The following is a 27,549-nucleotide window of genomic DNA, read 5'->3' as shown; positions in this document are numbered from 1 at the left end:
GTAGCTCAGTTACACTCAGGTGTTTCTTGGCGTGGATTACACACTGTGGTATTTGAAGATACATCCATTAAAATGTTTAAAAAGGCATCTGAAGTCATGTTAGCCATAAGCCACAAGGTGGCACTCTATGGCCAGTGAGGTGTTTGCTCACTGAGAAAAGTAGCTAGTCTTGTTCTCCTACACATTGATTAACATTTCCACCTTAACAGAAGGCTTCGAGAAGAGTGATCAAACTTCCTTCCCTTGGGGACCTTCAAGTCACAGCATTCTCCTCTTCTACCCTCCCCTTTCAAAAATCACTCTGGCATTGGATTGTTGTAAAGCTACAGCATACCCTGGCGAGTGAATCTGCTCAAGTTTATTCTACTTCTTCCTCGTCCAATAATCCCAAGGCATTTTCCTGCAAGAGAAGAAAAGAGAAGGACTTGGTAAAATAGGAGGTGTGACCATAACCCCTTTTCAAATGCTGTCAGTGGATGCATCACAACAATGGATTCCTCCACTACTGACCTGTGAGGCCATCAACCACACATCCCCACATGCCAGCAATCTGAATTGATGTAGAGTAGTGGTGTGCAACCCGCAGCGCCCATTGGCCGGGACCGGTGAACCGTGGCTCCTGGGAGATGCAGGCGGCCATGCCTGCGGACAGTCAATGTAAACAAACTGTCTCCCGGCCTGCCAGCTGATTACCCTGACAGGCCACGTATGGGCCACAGGTTGCCCACCACTGATGTAGAGTCTAGAGCTGCAATATATTTATACAGTGTCACAGCTGACCACACTGCTTTGCAGAACACAGAATGCCAAGGTCCTTTGCCTGAGGAGTTTGCAATCAAAATCAGACAAATAAGATGTGTGGATCAGCAGCTTGGGGGTGCACAGAGGCATTGCTGGGGAAGGAATCGGTATAGGAGAACTTTTCAAAGGCGGGCTCTAAGGAGGCAGCTGAAAGAGGAGAGATGCTGTTGGGGGCACAGAAGTGGGAATGCATTCCTTAAGGGATAGCATGGAAGAGGGCATAAACTTGAGACCTAAAATAGACTAAGGAAGCTTTCAGGACAGAAGATGTAAAGAACTGGGACTCTGCCTGGTCAAAGGAGGCCATGCTAGTGGGTCACATTACAGGGTTAAAGGACTGTGTCCCAGATCCTCAAAGGTATATAGGCTCCTAACTTCCACAGATTTCAATGGGGATCTGGGCCTTTATGTACAAAGACTGAGATGTCTGGTGTCAGGGGATCACAAGTAAGAGTCTGTTATGCCATGTAATATAGTTCCTGACCACTCTCATCCTCTAAAAGATATTTAAGCAGTACAATTTTCTAACATCTGTTTTCTATCCAAAAGGATGTTCATTGCATATATGTGTGCTAGCCTATCATTCTAAGGAAACAAATCTCATACCCATCCACCATGGTTCTGAATCCAAGGGCTAAAATGTTCTTTGAGGTACTTTATTCCAAACCCCAGGACCATGTTCATAGGATGGTTGTCCACGGCTGTAAGTCTGGTCGTAACTTCCATCACAAAGGCAGCTTTAGTGCACTGTATTTTGCCTTCTGTCTCCTTGGTAGAATCTCCTGGGACTTCCTCCAGGTACTGATCAGTGAGTTTCTTGAAGAAGGCATAGGAGAGCATCTTTGTGACACAGCGATAGAAAGTTTTGTCCTTTTTTATCTGAAAGAGGAGGATAACTATTAATCATTAAAGCCATTGTCATAAATACAGAGTTTTTCTGAGGGGGAATCTAGTGCTTGGAAAAGTGAAATCCACCCTCGCGTCTCCATGGAGTCTGCATTCAACATATTCGTTATTAGACCACACACGAGAGCACCTTTTTCTAGAAGTCTGCATTTTCAGGCTTAGAGCCTGGTCCTGCAAACTTACCTATGAGAGTTATCAAACTTACACATAGGAGTTACTTTACTCACATAGTCCCATTGACTTCAGTGAGGATTACTTGCATGAGTAAAGTGTGTGCTGGATTGTACTCTCAGTGAGGTGTCTGACTGTGTATGTGAAACCTATTGGTTCAGCATCTAACATGTCCTCCCTCTAGTGGTTGGTCTATGTAGAGGCCAAGAATCTACCACCACTACCAGCTCCAGGAGTTAGTGGTAGAGATCTATGCTTTCAGTGCTGAAAATCCCAGCCTCAGCTCCAACTAATGAATTCATGCAGGGGGCAATTTATACAAGCTCAGGCTAGAATTTCCATACATTAACTCTTAATTTAAAAGATTTCCCCTCCACTCCTATAAAGTTACACAGAGAGAGTTAACCTCCCCGGGCATGGCCAGATTTAGGGACAGGCAACCCAGGAGACCACTTGGGGTGCCTGGCTTGGGGGGCGCCAGGCTCCAGGTGCTGTTTTTGTTGTTAGCGACAAAAGGGAAAATAGAATGTTTGAAGTAAAATGTTTCAGGTTTTGATGTTAGTACATTTCGTTATTCTTAAAATTAAAAAGTTTCTATAAGCTTAGAGGAAACAAATTTTTTTCTTTGCTTTTATACAGAATGAATAGATACAGATTTACAGATCTAGCGTGAAAATGTATCATTTTATATGATGGGGATAAATCATGCATGCAAGTCGTGCACCAAAGTCATGAAATGGGGTACAAATGCAATTAAAAAATAAGGCATTCAAAAGTTTAACAATTGGAAGGAAGGGGGCACTGAAGATGCTCCTCACCTGGGGCACCTTTTGGTCTAGGGCTGTCCCTGTCCCTGAGAACTACTCATGTGCCAAGCTTAATGCTGAAAGGGGAGATTTTCAAAAGCACAAAAGGCAGTTAGATGTCCAACTCCCACTGAAATTCAATAGGAACCAGGCAACTACTTTCTTTTGTGCCTGTGAAAATCTTAAAGCCCAAACTTTAAGATGTGAGGCCTCGCACACAAAAGCCTCAGTCCAAATCATGGAAGTTTTTCATGAAATCATGAAACGGTTTTGCAACCTTAATCATCTCATTATACATTTGCCAGTAGTGAATGCAACATACACATAGGTGAATGCCCATTAAAAATATATGTGTATATATTACCGTTTCTTCCAGTTTATCCCCTGATTGTCTTAACAATGCAACTATCGTTTCTATTATCCTCTCTTCTTCATCTGGAGTGGGGGGGAAAAAACAATTACTTTCTCCTAGCAGGATCCAGGTAGCAGACTTAAAGGAACTAGCTCATTGTCCACACCACATAGAGAATGATCCGCTTTGTAAGAAAACAACTCCCATTTTGTGGCTTGAACCAGGTAAAATTATACGACAGACCTGTATGTAGGTTTTAGGCAGAGGTTTATAGCATAGTCTGGAATAGGAGATGTTCTTTGTCCGTTACGAGTTCCAGCCATTTATTATGCCGTATAAAGTTTTGCTCCAGTCAGGGAATGAGGCTGGGGTTTAATCCCTCAGTTATTCTTGCTTTCTTTAAAGAGCATCTGATATTGGAGGCAAGAGCCTGAAGTGGCTAGTGGGAGTACAAGGCTCCACCCCCCAAGTCAGGAGCAACAGCTGCTAGTGGCAGCTCTGGCAAGCTATGGAGAGTCCGCTTGCCAAACAAGCAGAGCAAGGAACATGCTACCATGGCTGGCAGCCCTCCTCTGAATGAAAAGAGAGCTCTGAAAACCTCCCACCAAAAGAGAAAGAAAACCCAACTGAGACTGTGAAAAACAAATGATCCAGATATATAGTGTAGCCAGTGGATCATGCAGTCAGTGCAATCATCTTGCTGAAGGAGACAGCAACCCTCAAAGGCAGCGTGGTCCAGTGAATAAGGCACTGGGCTTGGCAGCAGAAGACTACGGATTTATTCCTGGCTCTGCCTTCAGCAAGTCATTTCATCTACCTGTGCCTCTGTTTCCCCACCCAGGCTCTCTGTCACGTTCAATTCAGACATCAACATTTTCAAGAGCTTTATTAATTATTTGTATTACAGTAGCACCCAGGGGCCCCAGCTGAGAGCAGGGCTCTACTGTGCTAGCCTCTACTGTGTGCTACTAAGTGTTTGTGATCTCAGCTGGTGCCTCTAAGTGCCTCCTGTAACACAAACTAACAACAACAGTGGTAGGAGGGGTACCTGGAACTTGAATAACCAGAAAACGAGCTCGTTCCTTCAGCACAAGCCTTCCCCAATTACAGTTATACAGTATCCAGACTGTAGCTCTAAGCATAGGATCATGCACTGAGTAGTTGATGCATCTGACAAAGTATTTTTTTACCCATGAAAGCTTATGCTCAGATAAACCTGTTAGTCTTTAAGCTGCCACCGGACTCGTCGTTTTTGAGTAATTTCACTGCGCTACCTCAGTCAGTCAATCTTACCTTTTTCACCTCCCTGTTGCTGAGGGAATTTGAGCTGTCCACCATCTGCCTCTAGACTCGGAGTGCGCTCTAGCGCTCTGAAACCCATTCCCTGGGGAACTGAGTGCGACCTGGCATTCACTATCTTAGCAAGTCTGTCTGCAACGTGGAGGAAATCCTGTGTCTCACCTGGAAAAAAGAAATTCTGCTGGTTAGTCCCTCAATCAAGCTCAACTCATTAACATTCACAGAACCCTGAGGAGGAAGAACAGGACAAGAGCAAAAGGCACATTTCCCTATCACAGAGTCTTGCTGCTCTTCAGGGTCAGGTGGCTGTAATTAGGAGTGGAGGGGAATGCTAGACACCCACGATACACCACAAACTTTTTCCATTATCTGAGCAGTAGCTCTCCCAGTAGAAGATAGTATGTGATGTTCATGGGTTACTGCGCGCCTTTGTACCTCTGGAGACTATTGCACATTAGAAGATGAGATTGCTTTGCTCTTTAGGTAGGGTGACCAAACATCAAGTGTGAAAAATCAGGATGGGGGTGGGGGTGATAGGTGCCTATATAAGACAAAGCCCCAAATATTGGGATTGTCCCTATAAAATCGGAACATCTGGTCACCCTATCCTTAGGATAGCAACTTTTAGAGCTGGTTGTATTGCAATATTGTAAACGGCTGGTTCATCTATGCCCAATTGTATAAAACACTGTGGTGATGAGTTTTAATAAAAGACAATCTCTCCCTCTCCCCCAGGCTGGGAGTTCTCTGTGTTTGTCTTGTATGGCAAGAGGCTGGAGTAGACATGACCATTAACAGAGCCCTTTAAACATACATACACACACACACACCTGCAGCTAAGACTCTATCCAGGACCTTTGTGATCTATAAACATCAGTGTGGTCAGGCAGCCAAACGGGGGCTCTCTCATACCAACCAACTGAGCGGGATGTTGCTGCTGAGCTTGTCCAAACTGGAAGTTGCTCTTTCCTGCACTCAGTCCCTGGGAGCTTGGGACCTGAACTCTGATCCCACAAGGGACAGCTCCTGTGCGACCAGCAGACAGCTAGACCAGCTCCTGGATGATCCAGCTCTGAAAGGAGCTCCCTTTATATCATTTTGCAGAACTTGTCTGGGAGCTGCTGAGTGCTCAGACCTTGGGGGGGGGGGGAGGAAAAAGGGGGTGCAGGACAGAAATCAGGCCATTTATTCCACTGCCTAAACATGAATTTGGAAGCCTAACATTAGGTACCCAGGTTTGGAAATGTTGGCCCCAGAGTTCATAGCTGAGCTGGTGTCTGATCTAGGAAGACAATCTGGGACTGACATACAAATGATCCCAGCAAGCACCCTGCTTTCCTGCAGGATGCCTGCATCCCACATTGCTACAAGTAGCAGGTTCCCCTGCAAACGTGCGTTCACTGTTTTGGGGCTTGGGATAGTAATCTGCTACCGTATTGGTGAAGCCTGGTTTTAGGACCAAACCCTACCTCTTACAGTACTGATGGTGGAAACATGAAGAAAACAGCATTTGTAGTTGAGTTCACACTGCCACCTGCTGGTTGATTTATGGTACATTGAAAGGAATGTCAGATTACTAAAACAGGCCAGCATGACCTTTCTTAATAATGTCTGGGCAGGAAATTTAAAAAAAAAAAAAAAAAAAAGTAGGTGGTGGGAGATGACATCTGGAGGTGGGCAAATTATTTTTGCCAATGGAAGAGTCGGGTTAGGCCCACTTATCCACAAGGGTAGGAGGAGTAGGCAGAGAGCTTGTATCGATAGATGTAACCAGCTCTGACAGCTGGGAGGATGACTGGTTGGGTGGCTTGTCCTAGATACTTGGGAGGGTTTAGAAGCTGGTGGGGTGACTGGATTGGAGATGTGAGTTATGGGTTGTTTTAGGAGGCCCTGTAGAGATAGCAAAGGGGGGAGAAGGCAATGACTTATCACAGGAGGTAATTCGGTCAGTAATAATGAAGCTGGGACAAAAGTCTTACTCTGAGTAGAACACTGGGGCCACCTTGCAAGAGGTTGATGTACCTGGTAAACCAGGCCATCCTATCACCTATCTTGACCCTTGTGCTCTAGGGCATGAGCTAGTTGCCCATGGAGACCTGGTGGAGTCTCAGCAGCCATGACACAGTCAGCACCTTATCTAAGGGATGGCCTTTGGATACTGGGTGTATGATAAATCACTGATAATGGGCCAGAGAGTGGCCCCCTAAATCTGAGCGTGGAGATAGGCACCCTCTACATGCAGCATTCCTGCCTGCTGCACAGAGGAGGATAGGCTCAGCCACTTCTGTGGCATTGTTCCCTCTTCTCAAGACCTCATGGAGAGCTCTCTGTAGGGTTGGGATCCCTGGGCCAGGTGGTAGGCCTGCATTGGATGGGGGTGGGGCTGGGAACGTGACCCATACCTTTCTGGGGTCCCATGGAGATTCCTCAGGAGAAGGCACCCAGCTGGGGGCTGTGTTACCTTGCCCTCCCTCTTCAGTAGGGAACCCCTTTTAAGAGGGATCCTGCAGTAATGGTGGCTGCTGTGGGAAAAGTTAGAAAAGCCTTGGTACAGTGTTTCCATTTCAGCTATGATGCCAGGGAGCAGAGGACACTGGGGGTGCAGAGCCAGCGCATGACCTTCTCAAACAAACTAGGGAAGTACAACCTAGATGGAGCTACTATAAGATGGGTGCATAACTGGTTGGAAAACCGTTCCCAGAGAGTAGTTATCAGTGGTCAGTCAAGCTAGGAGGGCATATTGAGTGGGGTCCTGCAGGGATCAGTTCTGCATCCAGTTCTATTTAGAGAGTACACTTACAAAGTTTGCAGATGATACCAAGCTGGGAAGGGTTGCAAGTGCTTTGGGGGATAGGATTAAAATTCAAAATTATCTGAACAAACTAGAGAAATGGTCTGAAGAAAACAGGATGAAATTCAATAAGGACAAATGCAAAGTACTCCACTTAGGAAGGAACAATCAGTTGCATACACAGGAAATGGGAAATGACTGCCTAGGATGGATACTGCAGAAGAAGATCTGGGGGTCATAGTGGATCACAAACTAAATAAGAGTGAACAGTGTAACACTCGCCAAAAAAAAGCAAACATCATTCTGGGATGTATTGTAAGCGAGACACGAGAAGTAATTCTTCCTCTTGACTCAGCACTGATTAGGCCTCAGCTAGAGTATTGTGTCCAGTTCTAGGCGCCACATTTGAGGAAAGATGTGGACAAATTGGAGAAAGTCCAGAGAAGAGCAACAAAAATTATTAAAGGTCTAGAAAACATGACCTATGAGGGAAGACTGAAAACATTGGGTTTGTTTAGTCTGGAGAAGAGAAGACTCAGAGGGGACATGATAACAGTTTTCAAGTACATAAAAGTCTGTTACAAGGAGGAGGGATAAAAATTGTTCTCCTGAACCTCTGAGGATAGGACAAGAAGCAATGGGCTTAAGTTGCAGCAAGGGCGGTTTAGGTTGGACATTAGGAAAAAATTCCTAACTGTCAGTGTGGTTAAACACAAATAAATTGCCCAGGGAGGTCATGGAATCTCCATCACTGGAGATTTTTAAGAGCAGGTTAGACAAACGCCTGGCAGGAATGGCCTAATAATACTTAGTCCTGCCTTGAGCGCAGGGGACTGGACTAGATGACCTCTCAAGGTCCCTTCCAATCCTATGATTCTATGAGGAAAACTGCTTGAGTAGACCCCTTGGATGGATTCCCTCTCAGCCCTCTCTTTGCTGATTTTACCATAGGAGACTGCAGTCTGGCCCACATCTATTGTTTTTTTTAAACTACTCTTCATTACATTCTCTAGCCAAGTTCAGGGAACAATAAGCTAGTGCTTGGAAATGCAAATCTGTGCAATTGTACGATTATGGGAGGATATTCATGGCCAGTGTATAGGTTCAGAGTCTGGAGACTAAAAGGTGTATTACAAGCATGAATCTACTCTGTTTTTTGTTTGGGGAGCAGGACTGGCAATTTTATTCCCACAGCTGGCATGAAAGAATATATTAGCAAGTAAAGGAGAAAGGCAGCATTATCAGCCATCAATAAGCTATTTAAGAGAGAAATAGAAACCAGCATGAAGAAGGGATTGGAGACAGAGAAACTATTCAGGCTCCCACCTTCTGATATCTGGCGTGCCATCGGCATCTTTAAGCCATACCCATTCACAGTGTCTTGGTTCGTGGCTAGCTCCTGTGGGCCCTCCTCCCTCTCTCCTCTGGCACAGGAAAGCAGCAGGCGTCGCCAGATAAACTTTTTCTTCTTTTGCTTTTTACGTTGGGCAGTGGGCCCTTTGTCCTGGATTGACAGTTCTTGGTGTGTCTCACCCTTACCGGCCTGAGGGATCCCTTCCCTTTCCCCTCTCTCTGTAGACGATCCTTTCAAGGTCTTCGCCTCCCTTTTCAGAAGTTGCCCATATTTACTCACGGAGAGTCGTCGCTGGGCATATGCCATAAGAACTTTGTATTCCACGGTGTCTCTATCCTCATCCTCCAGAGATATCTCTTCCATGTTGGCGTCACTGGTTGAATTCATCTTGCCCCTACAAAGATAGATTCCTTGTTAGTCTTAATGGCTTAGGGAGTACATCATTTTTCTTAATTCTGAATAATACTTGGCATTGCTATAGAGCCTTTCACCAAAGCATCTTACAAACTTCAATGACTTAAGTCTCACAGCGCCCGTAAGCCAGGGAAGTATTATTTTACAGAGAGGTTGAGTGGCTTGTCCAAGCAACTTTATAGGTCTGGAAGAACGAGTCTCAGGGGGCAAGGAGCCACTACAGCATGCTCCCTCTCTCCCATTATTTTTTGTTGGCTTGAATTGGATTTGGCTACCTTAACATGGTTTCTGGAATATCATTCAGGCAAGGTGATGGTTTTTGCCAGAAACTTTCCACATGTTATTGTTTCTAAATTGATGCAAATGTACATGGTGCTTTACAGGAGGTAACCTTTGCCGCATTTCTGGGATAGCATTCCAATGGGGACAAACAACCTTGCTAGTTTTGACAGAGCTTGATAAGTTTATTTAACGGGCTTAAAAAGATAGAGTTGTCTGTGATAGCATTGGATTGGACTTAATGACCCAGGGAGCCCCTATGTAATATAGGAATATTCCTATGCTAGGCAGAGTCCCTGATGCAAAGATCTTACAATCTAAAGGCACAAATAGTTACAGTAGAGTGATCAAGCAAAGTGGCACATGGTCATTGTTGAGGGGATGCTCCTTGGAACAGCTAAATTTTCAGAACTATTATGAAGGAGGAGAGAAAGGAACTTGGTGCATGTCAGCAATTCCTAGCATGGGTGGCTTGGAGATCGGTGCGAGAGATACCAGACGCAATTGGGAAGCTGTTAGCTTTGGGAAGAATGCAGGGAACAGGAAAGGTTAATATATTAATACTGATTCTCACAAGGATGCGGTGGAAGAAAAGATTTCCGTTAACTAAAGCACATCCTGTGCGCAAATTTCACTAAATCCACATTTACCCCTGCTCTCTGCTGGGTTCCATCAGCCCCTCCCCAACTATAAAACTTTGCAGTGTTGCCAACTCTTATGATGTTAATGTGAGCCTCATGATATTTGGAGTTTCTTAAACCCCCAGCTCCTGGATTCATCAAGAGATACAAGAATCTCAGCTTTTTTTAAATGATGTCATGTTTGTAGTAGGGCTGTCGATTAATCACAGTTAACTCATGCGATTAACTCAAAAAAATTAATTGTAATTAATCACAGTTTTAATCGCACTGTTAAACAATAAAATACCAATTAAAATTTATTAATATTTTGGATTTTTTTTCTAGATTTTCATATGTATTGTATTGTGTTGTAATTGAAATCAAAGTGTATATTTGTTATTACAAATATTTGCACTGTAAAAATGATAAAAGGAATAGTAATTTTGAATTCACCTCATGCAAGTACTGTAGTGCAATCTCTGTCGTGAAAGTACAACTTACAAATGTAGATTTTTTTTTTTTTATAAACATAACTGCACTCAAAAACAAAATATAAAACTTCAGAACCTACAAGTCCATTCAGTCCTACTTCTTGTTCGGCCAATCGCTAAGACAAATAAATTTGTTGACATTTAGGGGAGATATGCTGCCTGCTTCTTATTTACAATGTTACCAGAAAGCGAGAACAGGCATTTGCGTGGCACTTTTGTAGCTGGCATTGCAAGGTATTTACGTGCCAGATATGCTAAACATTTGTATGCCCCTTCATGCTTTGGCTACCATTCCAGAGAACATGCTTCCATGCTGATGACGCTCGTTAAAAAAAATGTGTTAAATTTGTGACTAAACTCCTTGGGGGAGAATTGCATGTCCCCTGCTCCGTTTTACCCGTATTCTGCCATATATTTCATGTTATAGCAGCCTCGGATGATGACCCAGCACATTTTGTTCATTTTAAGAACATTCAGTGCAGATTTCACAAAAAACACAAAGAAGGTACCAATGTGAGATTTCTAAAGATAGCTACAGCACTTGACCCAAGGTTTAAGAATCTGAAGTGCCTTCCAAAATCTGAGAGGAACAAGGTGTGGAGCATGATTTCAGAAGTCTTAAAAGAGCAACTCTCCAATGTGGAAACTACAGAACCGGAAACACCAAAAAAAGAAAAATCAACCTTCTGCTGGTGGCATCTGACTCAGATGATGAAAATGTACATGCATTGGTCTGCACTGCTTTGGATTGTTATCAAGCAGAACCCGTCATCAGCATGGACGCATGTCCCCTGGAATGGTGGTTGAAACATGAAGGGACATATGAATCTTTAGCACATCTGGCACATCTGGTTATAGTGGACCACAAGCTAAATATGAGTCAACAGTGTGATGCTGTTGCAAAAAAAGCAAACGTGATTCTGGGATGTATTAACAGGTGTGTTGTGAGCAAGACACGAGAAGTCATTCTTCCGCTCTACTCTGCTCTGGTTAGGCCTCAGCTGGAGTATTGTGTCCAGTTCTGGGCACCGCATTTCAAGAAAGATGTGGAGAAATTGGAAAGGGTCCAGAGAAGAGCAACAAGAATGATTAAAGGTCTTGAGAACATGACCTATGAAGCAAGGCTGAAAGAATTGGGTTTGTTTAGTTTGGAAAAGAGAAGACTGAGAGGGGACATGATAGCAGTTTTCAGGTATCTAAAAGGGTGTCATAAGGAGGAGGGAGAAAACTTGTTCACCTTAGCCTCTGAGGATAGAACAAGAAGCAATGGGCTTAAACTGCAGCAAGGGAGGTCTAGGTTGGACATTAGGAAAAAGTTCCTAACTGTCAGGGTGGTTAAACACTGGAATAAATTGCCTAGGGAGGTTGTGGAATCTCCATCTCTGGAGATATTTAAGAGTAGGTTAGATAAATGTCTATCAGGGATGGTCTAGACAGTATTTGGTCCTGCCATGCGGGCAGGGGACTGGACTCGATGACCTCTCGAGGTCCCTTCCAGTCCTAGAATCTATGAATCTATAAATATCTTGTGATACTGGCTACAACAGTGCCCTGAAAATGCCTGTTCTCACTTTCAGATGACATTGTAAACAAGAAGCAGGTAGCATTATCTCCTGCAAATGTAAACAAACCTGTTTGTCTGAGCGATTGGCTGAATATTTCTCAGGGAATGCCTTACTGCTAAATGATGAACTAGTACTCGGCTGAGCCCTCAAGGATTAACACATTGTTGTTAATGTAGCCTCACACTCTACAAGCCAGCACTAATGGAGGGAGGAGACACAGCATGGCAGAGAGAGACACACACCGTGTGTGTGTGTGTGTGTGTGTGTGTGTGTGTGCACGCGCACGTGAGACACACCCACACACACACCCTGTGTGTGTGAGAGGGAGACACACATTGCCCCTTTAAGTACACTGACCCGAGTTTAAGTACATTGCCTTTTTCACTAGATCAGCAAGTTGAGACAGCAGCTGCTGCCAGCAAGCTCCCTCCATCCTGAGCCCTGTTGTGTCTTGCCCCCCTTCCTGTGGAAATGCGGTACAGGAGTGAGGGCAGGGGGACACCATGACATTAGCACCCCTATTCCCTCCCTCTTCACAGCAAACAGGAGCCTGCTGGGAAACTTAGGGGAGCTGATAGGGGAGCTGCTGGTCCACCTTGGTTCCAAGCCCCCACCACTTGCTCCAATGGGCTGCTCTTCCTACAAGCAGCGGACAAAGCAGGCGGCTGCCAAACAACGTTATAAGGGAGCATTGCGCAACTTTAAACAAGTATGTTCTCTAATAGATCAGTGATGTAACAACGAAACAACGTTAACCAGGACGACGACGTTAAGTGAGGAGTTACTGTATTGTGTACTGAGGGCCAGATCTCCACTGGTGTAAACCACCATAGCTCCACTGAAGTCAGTGGAGCTGTGTTGATTTACATCAGCTGAATTTCCAAATCTTCAACACCTGCATTGGGAACAGACACAGCAACATCGCTGTGTGGGGGGGAGGGACTCAGTGGCTGGATTGCAGGCCAGAATGCTGCGCTACAAACAGAGGCCACAGTGGACCTGCTTCCAAACCCCCAGTTCTGGCAGACACCAATCCTTTCTCCCTAGTGTATGGGAAAAGACCCCCAGCCTCCTCATCTTTCCACTCTGTAATGGCAGATGGGGCAGGTGCTGCCTGGGACACATGCTTAGAAAAGGTCCTGAAAGCATCTGTATTAGTCTGTCAATGTGCTTCTCTGCCCTGATAAGTCACAAAACATGAGGTCTTATAGCAAGCTTGTCACCTAATGTACTGCATTATTTTTTTTTTTGCCCAATACTTTTATCATTGACCTTTAACTAACTAAAAATGTAGCAAAGAAAAGTTAGAAGATTAACTTTAATATCTCGTCTGTGATAGCCTCTCCTAGGAAAAATGTCTGATACGCTGTTTGAATTCCACGCTGCTGCTGACATGCTAATAATTTCCTATTTCCCACATTCAAGAGGTCCTACAATTGCCCACTGAAGTTAAACAAGCTTCCTTGTGTGTCTTCATCTTCCTCTATACAACTTTGGTTGTTGACTCCTCATTGGCATGTGAAGTGTCCTTGGAAAGCCATGAGTCCCAGCTTTCCAATGGCCTATAACAGCCACCTCAACACCTAATGGCTTGCAAACTATTAGATCTTGAAACAGTCATTGGGCCTTCAGTCCAGGCAAAAATGCAGGCTATTTACCATGCAGGCCAGGATATTGCCAAAGTCCCAAGGAACTCGAAGCATTTTACTGCTGCCCACTGTTGCCTTGGAGTTCTGTCTATGCAAGAGACATGCGGAGTCCTCACAGTGAAATGACTCCATTAGGATAAAAAACACAGGCAACTGACCTCCATGTATTCCTCTGTTTTAGCTTTATGCACAGGCCAATGTCTTGCGCAAGGATGTCAGGCTACAGTCACTAGTCAGATATGAAAGAGGAGCAGCTTAGAAAGTATTCTAACGTTGCATTGGATTTTAAGGGTTTTTGTTGAGGCAAAACAACCTCCCCAATCACCTCCGAGGACTGCAAATACCTAAATATTAACAACAGAGCTTGGCCTAAACCAGAACCACATATCCAAATAACCAGGAATTTCAGAAAAATGGGGGTGTAAACTTTGTAACTCGGGTCCAGTTCTAGCTTACAAACCTACAGCCCCCATTACCTTACCCTGCTGTGTGAAGATATAACAGCTCAAAACCATATTTCATTTTAGACCTTATGCTTTTCATTAGAGGGGAAAGACCCATTTCAGCCACTGCTTTGGGAAATTCCTAGAGTCTGGGAAGCCATTAGAGTCTTTAAAGCAATGGAAAGAGAGGTCAGCGCTGGGTCCGAAAACATTTAAATAATAATGCAAACCATAGAGAGAAAGAATCATAAAAGTTGGGGGGGGGGGAGGGGGAAGATGCGGGAAGAGAGATCAGATAAAAAAAATGTTTCTAGCCATAGTGTGTATCTTGTGTGTGCACATGCATGATTTCCCAGGCTTTTGTGAACTAGTAAGTCATTTATACGCCACCTTCCCCAATTCTTCATGAACACCAAACACAAGAGAGACAGAGTCACAGAAATAGCCTCAATTGAATCTCCGTTGTCACTATGGGCTCCGGGCAGACCGTAACCTTGATTTTAATTTTAATTTTAACACCCCCACCCACCCAGTTTCCTTTTTCAGTAGTGGTATGTTGCAATTTTAGGCAACATCTACTAGTACATTTGAAAAATATACTAAAATGAAATCAACATAGAAAGACATCTTGCTATTCCCGACAGGCTTTTTGGGTAAAGTTCATTTCAATAAGGCATGCGATGCATTTGAGTGAGAGCAAGCGAAAGACTCTGAACTATTTACTGGGCAGAGATGAGGCAGTGGGATATAGGAGAAGAGAGGACACTACTTCCTATCTGCCCCAAGTAGCTCCTGCCCGCAGTAATGACAATGCCTACGCATGCTGCACCATGAACTCTAGTGCACTGGCTGCTCTGAAGGACAGGAGCCGCTGAGTTTACAAGAGAAACCAATCTGAAAACCCATCAGGAAAGAGGCAGAAAGACATCATCAGATAAGGAGCAATTAAACCAGATGAAGAGGAGGTGAGAATTGCAAACACATGTAAGAAACAGAAATGAAGGAAAGAATTCTAACTGTTGTGAGAGACTCTGAAGATGGAAAAGGAATGGGGTAGACACAAGGGCCTGGTTCTCAGTTATCCCATCCCTGCGTGTGGGGCAGGGATGCACACATGGCTGTAAAAATACCTTTGTAACTCCTGTATCCAGGGTTGGTTCTGAGTCCTGCCCATCCCCAGTGTAAGCAGTAAGAGTAGCCTCTGGGCTCCTCTAATTTACACTGCTTCTGAAGGTTTCCAGGAAGCAAGGTGTAGCTGTAGGTCAATTCTCCAGCCACATCACTTCCCTGCACCTTTCCCACCCACTTCCCCTCTTCCTATCCCCATTCCTGACACCTCCTGGAGGCAGGAATGACACAAAGAGCCTTTGTGCTAGCAGGGGAGCATTAGGGGTCATTCCTGACCCTTTTAAAACTCATTCCCATTGCTAGTAAATGAGAACCAGGCACAAGTTCTGAAAAGAAACACTGAAGAAGAAGCGACAGTAACAATTTATCACAACCCCCTTTTACGGATGAGTCAGAAGGCTCTCCACAAGACTGCAATGCAAGGTTAATATGCCTATGCATTAGGATATCTTAGCAACTAAAGGCTCAGATTCAGGCAGCCATTAAAGGCTGCTATTGCCAAGTTGTCATAGCTACGAGAGAGTCAGATAGAAGTGGCTGCAGAAAGGGAGATCACTGGGCCCTTAATGGAATGGATATTTTATAGGGAAGCATAGAAAGAATTTGCCTACTGCCAAATTCATATCATAGAACAACATTAGAGGGCTTTGCATATGCATCCTCCTACTTTTACAGCTGCCTCAGGGTTCCCAGGCTAAGACTCTGTGTATGTTGAAATTCAATTTCTTTGGAGGAGGGCAATATTGATAGGGTCCTCAGGAAGCCTGATCCTCAACTGGAAGGATGTGTTCTGGCTTCTGAGAATGACTGGAACAATAGGATATGGTTAAAATGGGAGACAAGATTGCTCCCCAAGATTTGACAAGATGGGAGTTTTCTCCAGGGAAAAAAAGAGTTACACAATAATGTATTATAAATAACCCTGCTGTCAGCAGAGTCACAAGAAGAGCACATGGCAACTTCATTCACATGAGATGGCCAGGACCTTTGTTTTACATCTCTTTCAAATTTGGATGATATATAATAGACTATTTCTCCCCACTAGGGGAGGAGGGTCTAGAGAGGACCTCACCCTTTCAGATTCCTGCAAACAAGCTCTTATGCACCTAACAACTTTCATCCTGGAAGAACCCAACGTGCAAAAGAATAGGGCCATTCACTAGCTCTGGGCCTGATGCAGCAGCTTTGCTTAGAAGAGTAGCCCCTCTGAAATCAACAGGACTATTTATGCCCTCTTGGCATAAAGGAAGTGTGAGTTTGGGGACTCTTCAGGATTATGACCATCTCACAAGGTCAGAAACAGGAGAGATCTAAGGGTCATGGAAAGGATTGCAAGAGAAGTAGCATCTCGCATTAGATCTGGCCTAACACTAGGTTTCAGCACTTGGTTTCCTGAAGACAGACTCACAGACTTTAAGGCCAGAAGGGACCATCATGATCTGGTCTCACTTCCTGCACATCACATGTCACAGAACCGCACCCATCCCTGTAACAGGCCAGTAACTCAGCCAGAGGTTATTTAAGTCCTCAAATCTTGATTTAAAGAGGTCGAGTTACAGTGAATACACCATTTACTCTAGCTGAAGCCAGCAAGTGATTCATTCCCCACGCTGCAGAGGAACGCAAAAAAACCCCTCAGGGTCTTTGCCAATCTGACTTGGGAATTTATTCCTTCGTGACATGTCCTAGCACCTAGGGTATGTCTTCACTGCAGAGTTAACCTGAGTTATCTACGCTTGAGTTACTCCTCTTGAGTCAGCCTCGCTTGAGTCAGACTAGACACACTGCAAGAGAACACAGGAGGCGAGTCTACGCTGGTGCTGTACTCGCTCATATGTGTTGCAAGGACTTCTGGGAGGTGCATCCCATGGATCTTTGTACTGCACTAAGTTGTACTGCTCCATTAATTCTTTCCTAGTGAATTGTGGGAGAAATTATCTGTCCTTTCTGGGCACGTAGGGGGAAATTTGGAAAAGTACTGGAGGACTAGCAGTGCTCACATGTGTCCACCCTACTGAGTAGCTGTGTAAGCAGCCGACTAGTAGTGCTCACTTGTGTAGTAGCTTATATCTCCCCCCAATTGGCCAGCCCACCTGAGTTAAAAACACTATGTCACCCAAGCGTGTGGATGGGACTGGAGTTAGGGGCAACTCGAGTTATAACTCAGCTTAAAACAGTGAAGCCAAGCCCCTGAAGTGAGAAGCCATATTCTGTAAATTGCTTTAGGCATCAGAAATGTCACTACTGCAGATGACAGGGAGAGCACCTAAAGCCAGGTCATGGCAGGTAAGTAAAGGAGGAAATAATCCATAATTAGTTTATTACACTGTTTAGCTAAAAGTTTTAAGTCTGAATTTGTGGTTTAGAATTGTTGTTTACAGAAGACTTCCCGCTTCATTACCTTGACCACCACAGGTGAGCTCTGAACAGAGACTCACCAGGCCTGTTGCATGAGAGAGTTCATTTCCTCAGGAACCTGCTTTTAGATGAGTTTCTGAAAAGACGGCTTTTTAGTGTATGTATTTATTTGTCTTTACTCATGCTCAGGAAGGAAGCTGAAACCAGAACTGGTATATTATTCCTTAGGCCTTGCTGGAATTTAAGTATCTTGGAGGAAACAGGAAGCGTTTTTATTGAGGATGGTTTGGAGAGACCTGATATTGGCTCATTCTCTGTCTGCCTGGCCTTGTTTTTCAAAATTTCTGGAGTTCACAGGCATCTGAGCTGACACAATGTTTACCTCCCTCCTTTATTTTCCTGTAGACTTTCTACTGAAAAAGTGTCATGTCATTGTGGTACTTCCCATGAACTAGCTGACATGTTGCCAGCCACAAGTCTTGTGATATCGGGTAGGTATTGTTTTAAACCCCATGTGAATCTCAGCTGTTTTTTGTTTTTTTAAAAGTAAAAGAAATTTCTAGTCATCACGATTACAGAGAAGCTTGGAAATGTGAAGCAAGTGCGCACTAGAGTCTGAAGAACAAAGGAAAAAGACAAAGAAAAACAAAAACAAAAAAAACCCACCCATCAAAAGACCCCCCCCCCCCCCCAAACTAAAATGCGTGTTATAATTATTTTGGTATGCTTGAGTTTGGCAACAGTATGGGTGAAATTCATAGATTCTAAGGCCAGAAGGCACCATTCAATCATCTGTGTTGACCACTTGCATAACCCTGGCCATAGATTTCACCTAGTTCCCCCTGTATTGAGCTCGATAACTTGTGTTTGGCTAACATGTTTTCCAGAAAGGCATCCAGTCTTAATCTGAAGACACCAAGAGATGGAAGATCCACCATTTCCATTGGTGTTTTGTTCCAATGGTTAATCACCCTCACTGTTAAAAATTTGTGCCTTTTAAAAATTTTAATTGCTCTGGTTTTAACTTCCCTCCATTCGTTCTTGTTATATCGTTCTCTGCAAGATTAAATAGCTCTTTATTACCCAATATTTTCTCTGCATGAAGATATTTGTGCACTTTAAACAAGTCACCTCTTGATCCTCTTTTAGATAAAGCTTAACAAATTAAGCTCTTTAAATCTCTCGTTCTAACAGATTTTTTCTAGCCCTCAAATCATTTTTGTGTCTCGACTCTGTATCTTCTCCAGTTTCTCAATATAGCTTTCAAAATGTGGACACCAGCACTGGACACAGTATTCCAGTATCCGTCTCTTCAGTGCTGTATTCAGAAGTTGGAAAAAAAAACAAAAACAAACAAACCACCACACACCTTCATTTTCCCTTTCACTACTCCCCTCTATGTCATGTTCCTCTGTAGCAGATATGGACTGGCCAGATGTGCTTACTTATAGCCACACCAGACGTGTTCGTCACAAGATCCTTTAATGCTGTGCCAGGTATGGCTGAGTTTGTTTAAGCAAGGTATTTTACACATTTCTATCTATACTGTACCTGAACAGTATAATCCAATCTAGCATCCATTACACAATCCATTTTGTTTGAATGGACCTAGTTCCGAAATGATCTACACTGCTCTGTAGGACTACCTTCTCCTCATCGTTATTGATGTGGAAATGATACATGGGCTTTGAGTCTTGCGCTGTTGCTGCATTGAAGTGTCAGAATAGGATAACAAATATTTTGATTTGCCTTTCCTTTTACAGTAGTATGGTGCTGTTCTGCCTTTCCTTTATGACAGAACAGGTCTGTTTGGGAATGAAGGGTTTGTTTGTTTTTCCAGAGAAAGATAACAAATGCAAGAAATAGAGATTATTTTACCCTTATGTAGCTGAATTACAGTAGCACTTCGGGGCCCCATTGTGCTAGGCGCTGTACACAGAGTTATAGACAGTCCCTAACCCAGACAGAAGATAGATTAAGAAGTCCAGCTTGGATTTCTAGTCTGTATCTTATTGCTTCATTTCTCGGGTTATGCAAGAAGCTTGGATGATTTACTGTAAAACCTGTTTTGAAAAACAAACTTAAATATAAGGCAGCGCAGGAAAAACTGACTAGATAACAGCTTCTCTCACTAAATTATCACATGCTCACACATGCTTTTTTCTTCCAGTTCTGCCCCTGTTTACATGCAGATGCACTGTCTAAGGTGACTGAAAGCAGAACGGGGCACCAGAGTTTTTGTTTTGTTTTTAAAGGGGACGGCAGTTCTTAGACTTCTTTCAGAACACTTTCTCTTATAAGCCCCTCCCCTGCCACCTTAAAAGCCCCCCAAATGTGCCAACATTGGTCCTGCCAGTAAAGGAGGACTGGAAGCAATGCTACTGTGTATTCCTAGCGCGCCCAGCGCTGTGATATCTAAGCACTGCTTTTACGGTACCCTTCATCCAAGAATCTCAACCCAGTTTACAAACAAACATTAAGTCAGCTATAACATCCCTATGGAGGTAGGCAAGCATCAGCTTCCCCTACTACTGACACACAGTTGCTTCTGGATAGAACACAGCAGCTTTTTAGGCCAGGAAGTTAAGGACATCTTATCTAACCCCCAACTGAAGGGGTTATTTATAATTAACAAAAATTGAATTTCCCCAGGACACTAAAAGTTAAACACTCCTATTCTTATGCAAACCACCCCTGGCTCTTTAATGAGTCAGGAGAGAAACTGACATACAACAAATCCAGGCTACAGGAACACGCTTTCAGGTATATTCCTCACAGAAGAGGAGAAATTCCCTGCCTAGTTTATGGCTGTCCAGGAGGAACATCCTATACTCAGAGCTGAAGGGAAGGTAATGGGAAGGTCAGGTCATAGAAAGGTCAGGGACTGTAAAGGAGACAGACAGGTTAAACAGAACATACAAATTGACTTTCAATACACTCATAAATGGCTAAGAGTTCATATTTATGCCACAGCCAATACATCAAATCTTCAGCTTCACAGTGATGGTTAATTCCATTCTGGGGCCTGGTTTAGTGATTATTACTCAGAGAGAAGAATGAATCACCACTACTACTAAGTTGCAGGATTTAAAAGATTATTTTGGTTAGAGATGGAGAAATCTCACATGCAATTATTGACCCAGCTGCCACCTGGGGCAGCTCTATGGTTTTTGCCGCCCCAAGCACGGCAGGCAGGCGGCTTTCGGGCGGCTCGCCTTCCGGCCATCCGCTGGTCACGCAGATTCGGCAGCATGCCTGCGGAAGGTCCGCCGGTGCCGCGCGTTCAGCGTCCCCGCCTCCGAATTACCGCCGAAGCCGCGGGACCGGCGGACCTCCCGCAGGCATGCCGCCAAAGGCAGCCTGACGGCCGCCCTCACAGCAACCGGCAGGCCGCCCCCCGTGGCTTGCCGCCCCAAGCACGCGCTTGCTGCACTGGTGCCTGAAGCGGAGCCGCCCCTGGCTGCAACCTGTGTAGCCTTTGAGATCTGAGCTGGTCTCACAGAACAAGGAGGTGAAGATGCACATTCTGCATGAACTCACTGGGTGAATCTTCCATTGACATGAATTAAAGTTCGACACACAACAGGTAAACACAGCATGGATTGTAGAGGAGAACTTTGCCCTGTTCAGCTAGACAAACAGAACTTTCTTTTAAAGCACACTGAGTAATGTTTTCACAAGTTTTGTAAGCCAGCTGTGTAAGAGCTCTGAATATTTTGGTTCTAACGATCCCAAGGGACCTCCAGCTTTTTACATTTCTAGCCCAATCATTTTTTTGAAGTGACAAAGTATTGAGTTAAAAAGAACAAAATGGAACAGCTGTTTCACTAACAGATTATAAACAGTTACATTATAAACAACAGTTACATTTCGATATGAATGAAAGTTCACATATACAACACTTGATTGTTCAAATAGTCAGAAATGGCCTAGCATAGTCTAACAGAAAACCAAGTGGAGGGGAAAAAAAGATCAGCATAAATTATTATTTTAGCTTTGTTTTTACCTTCCACTGAAGTTGCACCAACAGGCCTTAAAGTCTCTTGAGCTGAGCACTTCCTTATGTTTTTCCAGTCACTATTTCTTTTCTGTTAAAACCAGTTGAGTCTTGTAATCTTCCTGGCTTTCCTTCAAAGAAAAGGGGGTAATATTTTTATTTTAAAATTTCAGCCTTTTGTTAAAACATTTGCTTACGTGCTTCAGATAAGTGCAGAGCTGCACTTTAGAGAGTGTCCTTCACTTCCTTATAAGAGGTACTCTAGCAATTTGCCAATCTACATTAAGAGGAACTAAGGGGTGGGGCTGATGGTGCCCATGTGACTTTTCTTACAATAGGGAAGCAAAAAGTCTGTGGCAGCTACCGTTCCTTGGGGCAAACATTTGAACTGTCCTCCAGATGAAACACCTATCTGATTCAATGGCCGTTTCTCATCAATTTAGGTCAGATTGCACCACCATTTTGATAAAGTACTTTTCTTTTCATAATAATTCTGGGGATACTCCTACAAATTAAGAAAGAAATGAAATAAATCATTTTTTTCTTTTTCACTTGCATTTATTCAAAGGCCATAGAAGATACTGATTAATCACTCACATGATGCTCTTAACAGTGACACACCATATTTCTTTACAGGCCTGGTGGTCTACACTGCTGCTATAGCTCCCAGCCCAAAGTTCTAACCCAGTTCTCAGAAGTGGTTAGGTCCCCTGAACATCAGGTCAGGGATCTGTTGTGTTGTAACTGGGCCCTCTTACTCTATTGTAGAGTAGATGTGGGCCTAGTGCTTGTGAAAGGTGCTAGCCTGACAGCCAAGGAGAATGAAGTCCTGCATTTATTCACAGGACGGGTACAGTGGCAGTATAAGCTTTTCCTGCAGCTTTTGTGCCTCAGTTCTGATGGGGGGGAGGGGGCTGCTTTTAGGAGTAAGAGATTGCAGCCTGAATTTCTCAGCTGAGACTGTAGGCTTGCCAACCCTCCAGGATTGCCCTGGAGTCTCCCGGAATTGACATTGATCTCCCAGGGAATATTGAAAGCAATCTGGAAGAAAACGACATACGTTGGGGGGGGGGAATTCCCCAGAATAATTTCAGACAGAGTTGGCAACCCTATGAGACTGTCATAAGGAAACCAGTTGTGAGGGTGGATTTTTGTGAGGTGGTGTCTTGGGTAATAGAGACTGGACTATAAACCCCACCAACTCATTTCACGTGTTTCGAGGGAATAAAATAGCTGTTGGGAGCTAAATAGGAGTACATTTCAAAATGCTGCTTTGCATTTATACTGAATAGCACCTTCCAGTCAAATATCTCAAAGCCCTTTACAAACATTCATTAAGTAGGTTACACAATATGTGTTGTAGATATTTTACATATAGGGAAACTAAGGCACGGAGGATAGGTGATTTGACTAAGGTCACAAAGTAAGTCAGAGCTTGTCTACACTTAAAACACCACAGCTGCAGAAGTGCAGCTGTAGGGCCTCAGTGTAGACACTACCTACGCTGATGGGAGGAGTTCTTCCATTGCCATGGGTAATCCACTTCTCTGGGAGGTGGTAGCAGAAGCGCTGTGTACACAGGGACTTGGGTTGACTTAACAACACTGCTCAGGGGTGTGGATTTTTCATACACCTGACTGACGTAGTTAAACTGACCTAATTTTTTTAGTACGGGTCTGGCCTCAGCAACAGATCTGAGAATAGAACCTACTTATCCTGACTTCTGCTCCTCTAACCACTGACCACCTAAGAAACGAAACTCACCATTTTTTAACCCTGTGATCTCTTAATCACACTTTATACCACTGCAAGACAAGAACATTCATATGCCAACATGTTTAGTAAGCTGTGCTAGCAAAACATTCCATATGCTGTGGCTATTATAACCTGTTCACTACATCGGACTCAGGGCCAGCCTTTGCTTATTGGATCATATGTTGCCATTATTACATGGGATTTATCTAAAATACTTAAAATGCCCCTCATCACTGTAATATGAGCACTTCACAGTGGGGTGTTTTTTCTTCAGTCTAAGGGTATGTCTACACTACGGGATTAATCCGAATTTAGATAGTTCAAATTTGGGAAACAGGTTGTATAAATTCGATTGTGCGCGGCCACACTAAGCACATTAATTCGGTTTTTAACCACATTAATTCGGTGGTGTGCGGCCACACTACCCCATTAATTTTAACCACATTAATTCGGTGGTGGCGGCCACACTAACCCTAATTCGAATTAACAAAATCGATTTTGGCGCTACTCCGCTCGTCGAGGTGGAGTACAGAAATCGATTTAAAGCGCCCTTTAATTCGAACTAAATGGCTCTGTTGTGTGGACGGGTGAAGGGTTAATTCGAATTAACGCTGCTAAATCAGAATTAATCCCGTAGTGTAGACCAGGCCTAAGAATTTGGCCTTTTCCATATTGCTCTTAACAATAAAAGTGAATCTCTCCGCCACAACACACACTTACAACAGACTCACTTGAACTTCTTGTCCACGTTCTCTCTCCCTCAGTTCTTATTCCTCAGATTGAAATCAGACTAAGTTCTTTGTAGACATTCCATCTTGCTTCTGTCAGACACTCCCTCCTGCACTTTACCTTGGTGTATGCCTGTTGGGTTTCTTGCATTTTCTGTTTGCCTTCTACCTGAGCTGACTGCTTTGCTCCAGCTGGAGCTGCCCCATTCTTAAATGTATCCTGTATCTTCAGCTCAGCCAGCCAAAGAACTCCTGAGGCTGCTTCACCCACAAATCTTTAAAAGGGAGCAGCTGGTATAAATCAGGATAGCTCTGTTCAGTTCGTGTGTTTCGCTTGGTGCCTTAACTTGGTTTGCTAGGACTGCAAGGGAATGTTTACTTGTATAAAAACAGTGGTTTCTGTTGCCATTTAAAAAAAAAGGCCTGAAAATATTCTGTTGATGTGTGTTTATTTATACATTTCATACACAAGGAGGGTTTTCTGTGGTAGTTTGGGTGCAGGAGCCTCTTCTATAACAAAGGGTATTAGATAAGTGTCCTTTGTCCAGGGCGAGGCTTGGGAGCACTGGCTGGGCTGTAGCACATGGAGGTTGTTAGGTGAGAGGGGGGTTTCTCCTTGGTCAGGGGTTATTCAGATGCTTGGACAGCTTAAGGTGGGGAAGAAATCTGGCTAGTGTCCTTGGTCGGGGTGGAGTCAGGATGGCTTTTCCAGCAGCTAGCAGAGGATCAAAGTCTGTATAATTCCTTCACCTAAGTGAAATGTTTGCCTAAGAAAAATTCAGTTAAAGCCACACCTGGTGAACTCATAACAAAACTCACTTGACAGTGAGCTCATAAAACAGTGGCAGGTTGTTTCAAAGCGTTGCAATACACAAGATGCTAGTTCAGTTATAGTGAAGTCCTGCTTAGGTTGAAATGAAATCACGCCATGAAAATAATTTTACTTAAAAAATGGTCCATTCTATACAATTAAAAACACGAAAACCTTTGTCGGAGGAGAACAGAAAAGTTGTACGGGTAGAATGATTCTGGTTAGGGCAGTGATATCTTCATTGAAATAGTTATACTAGCATAAAGTCCTAGTGTGGACAAAGTTATAAAGGTGACTTATAGCAGTATAGCTGTATCCACACTAGCTTTGTTTATTTGTTTTTTGTTTGTTTGTTTTGCTGCTTTAACTATACCACTCTACCTGTGTAGTTAATGTAGCAAAAAACAAAACACCCAAACAAACAAACCAAAAACAAAAATCACATATCAACTATACAACCGTGGCACAAAACAAAACACCCTAGGGTGGACCAGGCCTTAGTTGTACAATTTGATAGAAACAGATCTTTGGATCAGCTGTGACACCTGGTGGGCAGATGGCTCTAATACCAGTATACTGCAGACCCTGCTTCTGAGGGTATCGGTTACTTCATCACTTCCTACTCATGTTTTCTGGCTCCAAGTCTGATGAGCAGACAGATGGACAACCGAAAGTTTCATATTAAAAATAAAAGCCTCTCCCTTCATAAATAGCTTACATAAATTAACCAATAGCCATATCCCCATGACAACCAAACTCATAAGAGAAGAATGAGATTCGGTTCAGTCAGCCATTGGGAAAGAATGAAACTGATCAGACATTCAGTAGAACGTCAAAAAATATTGCAATTTTATAGATGTGAGTAACACTGAGGAGAGAGAATATTTTATACCAGTGATTACAATGACTCTACTCGGCTTTTCTTAGGTGTGTGGAGTGGGGGCAGGGCAGGGTGGTGGCGTCAGCTTTGAAGGGACAGAAAAATAACAGACCTGTTTAATTAAAGTTTAACTGACACAGCCTGATTACAAATACACATTCCTGCACAAGTCAGGAAGAAGTGCTGTGTAAGTGGGTAGGAGCATGGATGAGACCGAGTTTAGGTTCTGTTCCTGACTTTTGGCTCATCTGACATTTTTCATTTGGTTTCTAAATGAAATTTTCATTTAGGTTTTCAAAACTGCAATTTTTTCACAAATTCAAGTTTTTGTCATCCCTTTCTCCCCCACTCCCTCCCATTTTTGGCCATTGAATGATATCTGAGATTAGGGAGAGGCTCTACTTTTTTGTCTTCTCTCTCTTCCTTTTTCCACTCTGTAACGTTTCAAAACTTCTCCACTTCTGAAAAAATTACAGAGGGACATATGGAAAAATTAAGCTCTAACTTTGCCACTCTAACTTATCAAAATTCCCTCAACTTTTCAAAAGTTACAGTGTGAGAGAAGGGGGAAGAAAGCAAAAGAAAAAGAGGGGAAACGCCATCCTGGGCATTATTCATTGTACTGCACGCAGGGTAGTGGTGGTGGTGGGGAGAGAATACCCAAAAAAACAAAAACAAAAAAAACCAAAGCTTAATTTTTTGGCTTTGGGGGGGGGGGGAAGAGAGGAGGAGTGTGTGGGGGTCAGCTCTGTACATCATTATCTTTGGACCAGGTCCTGGGCTGCAGCACAGCTTAGGAGTGGTGAGGCAAAACTGGCTTTAAGTCACCTTTGTGCTCCCCCTGTTCCTCGGACAATCTGTATCAGGATGGACATCTGACACCAGCTGCCCTTTGCCCCAAGGGGTTGTTCTATTAGTTGGGAATCACTCCCCTATCCCCCATCCCAGGATCCCTCTAAGCGGGACGATTCTCCAGAGGCCTGGTGAGGTGGCTTTTATTTTTAAGAAATTGAAAAAGTATTTTCTTTAAAAAACTGTTCAAGACCTGAGGTCACTAATGAAATACAGGCATGAGCTTCAGAGCACAAATAACTGCCTTTTGAAAGTCATTTCCTGCTTTACCCTGGGGCCACCAGAGCCAACCACAAAGCTGCTGTGGCAGAGGATAAAGCCCTACATCTGCCAAAACCTGATGTCAGCACCCTTGAAGTTAGCCCTGATTTTAGCCACTGGCGTAGCTGCACCAGTGCAATGCCCTAGTGGAGTTAGGGGAAGTTGGGGTGGGTACCAGTTAGGGTGGCCAGGTGTCCGGTTTTCAACCAGAATGCCTGGTCGAAAGGGGATCCTGGCAGCTCTTGTCAGCACCACTGATGGGGCCACTAAAGTCCAGTTGGCGGCGCAGTGGGTTTAAGGGAACCGTGACCAATGGGAGCTGTGGGGGCAGTGCCTGTGGGCAGGTACAGCACGCAGAGCCCCCTGGCCCCTCAGTCTTAGGAGCCAGACATGCTGGCCGCTTCCAGGAGTCTCCTGAGGTAAGCACCACCCAGCCGGAACCTGCACCCCTCACCCCCTCCTGCACCCCAACTCCAGCCCTGAGCCCCCTCCCACACGCAAACTCCCTCCCGGAGCCCACACCCCACACCCCCTTCCACACCCCAACCCCCTGCCCCAGCCCTAAGCCCCCTCCTGCACCCCAAGCCCCTCATTCCTGGCCCCACCCCAGAGCCCACATGCCCAGCTGGAGTCCTCACCCCTTCCTACACCCCAACCCCCTGCCCCAGCCTGGTGAAAGTGAGGGAGGGTGGGGGAGAGCGAGAGAAGGTGGGAGGGGGGATGGAGTGAGCGGGGGTGGGGCCTCAGGGAATGGGCAGGGGTAGGGCCTTGGGGCAGGGCATGGGGCAAAGGTGTTTGGTTTTGTGTGATTAGAAAGTTGGCAACCCTAGTACCAGTG

General features: G+C 44.2%; 1 protein-coding gene across 1 annotated transcript; it reads right to left on the bottom strand.

The window, feature by feature from the left end:
• Positions 1–21,629, bottom strand: BCL2L14 (BCL2 like 14). The gene is made up of 6 exons (XM_024202829.2): positions 21,434–21,629; positions 8,453–8,874; positions 4,330–4,497; positions 3,049–3,119; positions 1,408–1,680; positions 1–400 (listed from the first exon to the last, which is right to left on the bottom strand). The coding sequence occupies exons 2-6, from the start codon at positions 8,865–8,867 to the stop codon at positions 359–361; spliced, it is 969 nt and encodes a 322-aa protein (XP_024058597.1). The 5' UTR covers positions 8,868–8,874; positions 21,434–21,629; the 3' UTR covers positions 1–358.
• Between the last annotated feature and the right edge of the window lie 5,920 nt (positions 21,630–27,549).

Source organism: Terrapene carolina, unplaced genomic scaffold (assembly GCF_002925995.2).
Source record: "Terrapene carolina triunguis isolate 2854851 unplaced genomic scaffold, T_m_triunguis-2.0 Scaffold112, whole genome shotgun sequence".
Taxonomy (NCBI): Eukaryota; Metazoa; Chordata; order Testudines; family Emydidae; genus Terrapene; species Terrapene triunguis.
This window is presented reverse-complemented; position numbering and strand designations above follow the sequence as displayed.

Bases quoted from the DNA above. Each gene is read 5' to 3' on its own strand.
- BCL2L14 (XM_024202829.2), bottom strand. From the start codon at position 8,867: ATGAATTCAACCAGTGACGCCAACATGGAAGAGATATCTCTGGAGGAT. The intron at 4,498-8,452 runs GTGGGAGCCTGA...TCTTTTTTCCAG, and splicing joins GGCACGCCAGATATCAGAAG to GTGAGACACAGGATTTCCTC. The intron at 3,120-4,329 runs GTAAGATTGACT...CCCCCACTCCAG, and splicing joins GCAACAGGGAGGTGAAAAAG to ATGAAGAAGAGAGGATAATA.